Source organism: Anopheles marshallii, chromosome X (assembly GCF_943734725.1).
Source record: "Anopheles marshallii chromosome X, idAnoMarsDA_429_01, whole genome shotgun sequence".
NCBI lineage: Eukaryota > Metazoa > Arthropoda > Insecta > Diptera > Culicidae > Anopheles > Anopheles marshallii.
This window is the reverse complement of record NC_071325.1, coordinates 8,869,063-8,872,006: the sequence shown is the minus strand read 5'-3', so window position 1 is coordinate 8,872,006 and position 2,944 is coordinate 8,869,063. Positions and strand designations below refer to the sequence as shown.

The following is a 2,944-nucleotide window of genomic DNA, read 5'->3' as shown; positions in this document are numbered from 1 at the left end:
GGTGCATCTCTTCAGAATAATCTCTGACGCCCGAGTGTTTGCCGAAACCGAATGCACCACCCAGGAAGCATCCGACAATCGTGCCCGACGCACGATTCTTTGTTGTCTAGCGGTTTGGCAGTGAGAGGTTTACTACCCTGCTGGAAGGAAACTCCTGCACCCGTCACTGTGCACCAATCAACGCCCTCAGTCGTCCATCAACACACAAACATACCATTCGGCCCAGATAGTGGAAAACTTGTCGGGTGCAGATGAAAGGAACGACCTCACAAGAAGCAGTAGCAGCAGCAGCCATCTTCTTGAAATGTTTCCCCCTCCCCATCCCCCTCTTTTCTTCCTATTCCCACACATTCTCCTCACTTGCGAATGCCGTGATAGGTGTCTCTGGGTTTAGTAGCACTGAAACGATGTTTCCTTTCTAATTTGTTGTTCCATTGTAGCAGTTCGATTCCGCAGTAGGCGTTTTGTGACAGAAACCGTCATCAGAGAGCACCTCACTGCGGACAAGGTGACGCGGAGACCGGTACGTTTTTGGTGACAGCAACAATTGCAACAGCAGCTAGTGGTCGGGACGATAATAGAACGCAGCCGGTACGGCCGAAGCTTTTCAGGCGGGCAGGTACCGTGTGCGTTTGAATGAACCCGCGGCAATGGGAATAAAAGCGAGCACCGCGAACGGTGGACAGCAGAGTCCCAGAGCACGCACCTTCTCCACCAGCAGCAGCAGTGACGTCGTGTCCGGCACGGCAGGTAAAGGTTGCGTCCTTGTTTTCTGTGCGGTACCTCTCTGTCTCAGTCACTGGTGATCCCCAGGGGGAGCAGAAAAACAAAACCATGCCAGCTCGCGAACCGTGTATTAGAGATGTACGCACTGAGTAAGAGTCAGACCAGGGAGTGATTTAAAGCTTGCTCTTTGGCACAGCACGAAGAGTTTGTTCCTGGAATCCTGATACTCCTTTTTGTGCTCAACTCACTCACTTCCTTTGCGCCGACCAGCGACTCACCCCGGTTTGGGTTCTACTCACTTATTCTTTGTGCTCGACTAGCGATTTATTTTTTTAAAATTCGATTCACCGTTCGTTCGAAATTCTGATCACTGTTTTAGTAATCGTGACGCGAAGAAGAAGAATTAAAAGACATAATATTATTATTATCACTCCATTAGAGTGATTAAAAACAGAAGTAGCATGACTTACCCCGTTTTGATTTGTTCACCCTTGAACAGAATTCTTTTTGGGATCACTAAAGAGTGAGTCACAAGTCGATGATAAGAGTGTGCGAATTGACACAAAAAAAGAGTGAATGAGTCAAAAGGATAGTTTAAAGATTAGTGTGTAGACTCCGTAAAGCTATACTCTTCTGTTCTGATTCAACTCACTGCAAGTTATGTGATTATATTCATCTCTATAATTGTATTTGTTTTGTCACTGTATCGCTACCATGGCACGTACCATCACACATTAATCGGTCGCTCCATTGTTGACGTTTCTTTTTTGGGGGGCTATTTGTCACTAGTTGTGCTTTGCGTAGTAGTATCTCCGTGTGTTATTCGTGCTTTTCCACCATCGGATCCATCCCATTCCTGGAACATACACCCTTTACTCATATCAGCCCATCTGTTTCCTCCACTCATCTCATATCGCGCGGTTTCAACAACCTTCGTATGTTCTGTTTTCTCTGTAGGCGCACCGTACGATATGTCATCCGCTAATCCCGATCCCGATAGTAGCTCAGCGGAAGAAAATGCCGCGGCTAGTGCTCCACTTGCTTTGGGAAGAGTGTACGCAACATCACTACCTACTCATATCTGGTCAATAAATGGTGAGTGTGTATCCTGATATTTTTCTTCTCTCCTTTCACGGTAATCGGCAAAGTAAAAACCGGAAACATCATATACATATCCATACATACGCACAAGTAAAATGGGCAAAACAGAAACATAAACATCTATACCCTATCGCTCTGGGTGCTGCTTCTCTGTGCGCGCGTGGGGAATACCATAATTATTGGTGGAGCTTCAGTTCAAGGATTCGGGGGCCAAAGAAATTTTACTGTTTTTTTTTTAATTAAATGTACCTTTTGCCCTCACTGTTTCTCATTCTTTTCTTCTTGTTTGTCTCCGCAGGTATAAAATGTCCAGTATGTAGCAAATTTGTGACGCCCGATGACCTTGAGTGTCATTTAGTAATGTGCCTAACGAAGCCTCGTCTATCATATAATGGTTGGTAGCGCGCGTGTGGAGTCCAGCAATGTTCTCTCTAACCATATGTTTATCTATCCTTCTCTCCCCCCTGCAGAGGACTGTTTAGCCGATGCAAAAGGCGAGTGTGTCATTTGTTTAGAGGATCTATGTCCTGGTGATATCATTGCTAGACTACCATGTTTATGCATCTACCATAAAGGGTAAGCAAAGATTTCAGCACGCAGCGACCGTTTCTAATCAACTGATTTTGTCCTACCTATCTAGATGCATTGACAAATGGTTTGAGGTGAATCGTAGCTGCCCGGAGCATCCTGGTGATTAGTGGAATTCCAATGTGTAACAAATGCAAGAACTAAACTTTAAACCAACAACACAAACACACACACACACGAAAGCTATCGCCCCGAACCTCCCTTTTCCCCCCCATTCGGAAAACAAGATTGCTTAGTCCTTGCGCGAGAAGGACATTAAACAAAAAAAAATATGTGAACATAAGGATTAGGATCGAAGGATTAGAATGATATGATTATACGACGGAAACGGAACGTGGTGGATTGGAGCAGGAGTACAGGATGTAGATGTGTGTGGTGGGTGGTATGCTACGTGAACGCAAACATGTTCGAACCACACGAAAACACTCCCCCCCCCCCGCTTTTTGCTTTAGGGAGGTCTGCTAAACTTTTGTTGTGTACGGGCGAATGAAAAGAAGAAAAAACCCTCCTTTCCCTTGTGGGTTGTTCC

General features: G+C 45.5%; 1 protein-coding gene across 1 annotated transcript; it reads left to right on the top strand.

Annotated features, from left to right (window-relative positions):
* Window positions 1–637: 637 nt before the first annotated feature.
* LOC128707553 (E3 ubiquitin-protein ligase znrf2-like) lies at window positions 638–2,592 on the top strand. The gene is made up of 5 exons (XM_053802513.1): window positions 638–750; window positions 1,684–1,821; window positions 2,126–2,221; window positions 2,298–2,403; window positions 2,468–2,592. Exons 1-5 carry the CDS (start codon window positions 651–653, stop codon window positions 2,523–2,525), a joined length of 498 nt encoding a protein of 165 aa, XP_053658488.1. The 5' UTR covers window positions 638–650; the 3' UTR covers window positions 2,526–2,592.
* The last annotated feature ends 352 nt before the right edge of the window (window positions 2,593–2,944 follow it).

Bases quoted from the DNA above. Each gene is read 5' to 3' on its own strand.
- LOC128707553 (XM_053802513.1), top strand. From the start codon at position 651: ATGGGAATAAAAGCGAGCACCGCGAACGGTGGACAGCAGAGTCCCAGA. The intron at 751-1,683 runs GTAAAGGTTGCG...TTTTCTCTGTAG, and splicing joins CGTCGTGTCCGGCACGGCAG to GCGCACCGTACGATATGTCA. The intron at 2,404-2,467 runs GTAAGCAAAGAT...CTACCTATCTAG, and splicing joins TTATGCATCTACCATAAAGG to ATGCATTGACAAATGGTTTG.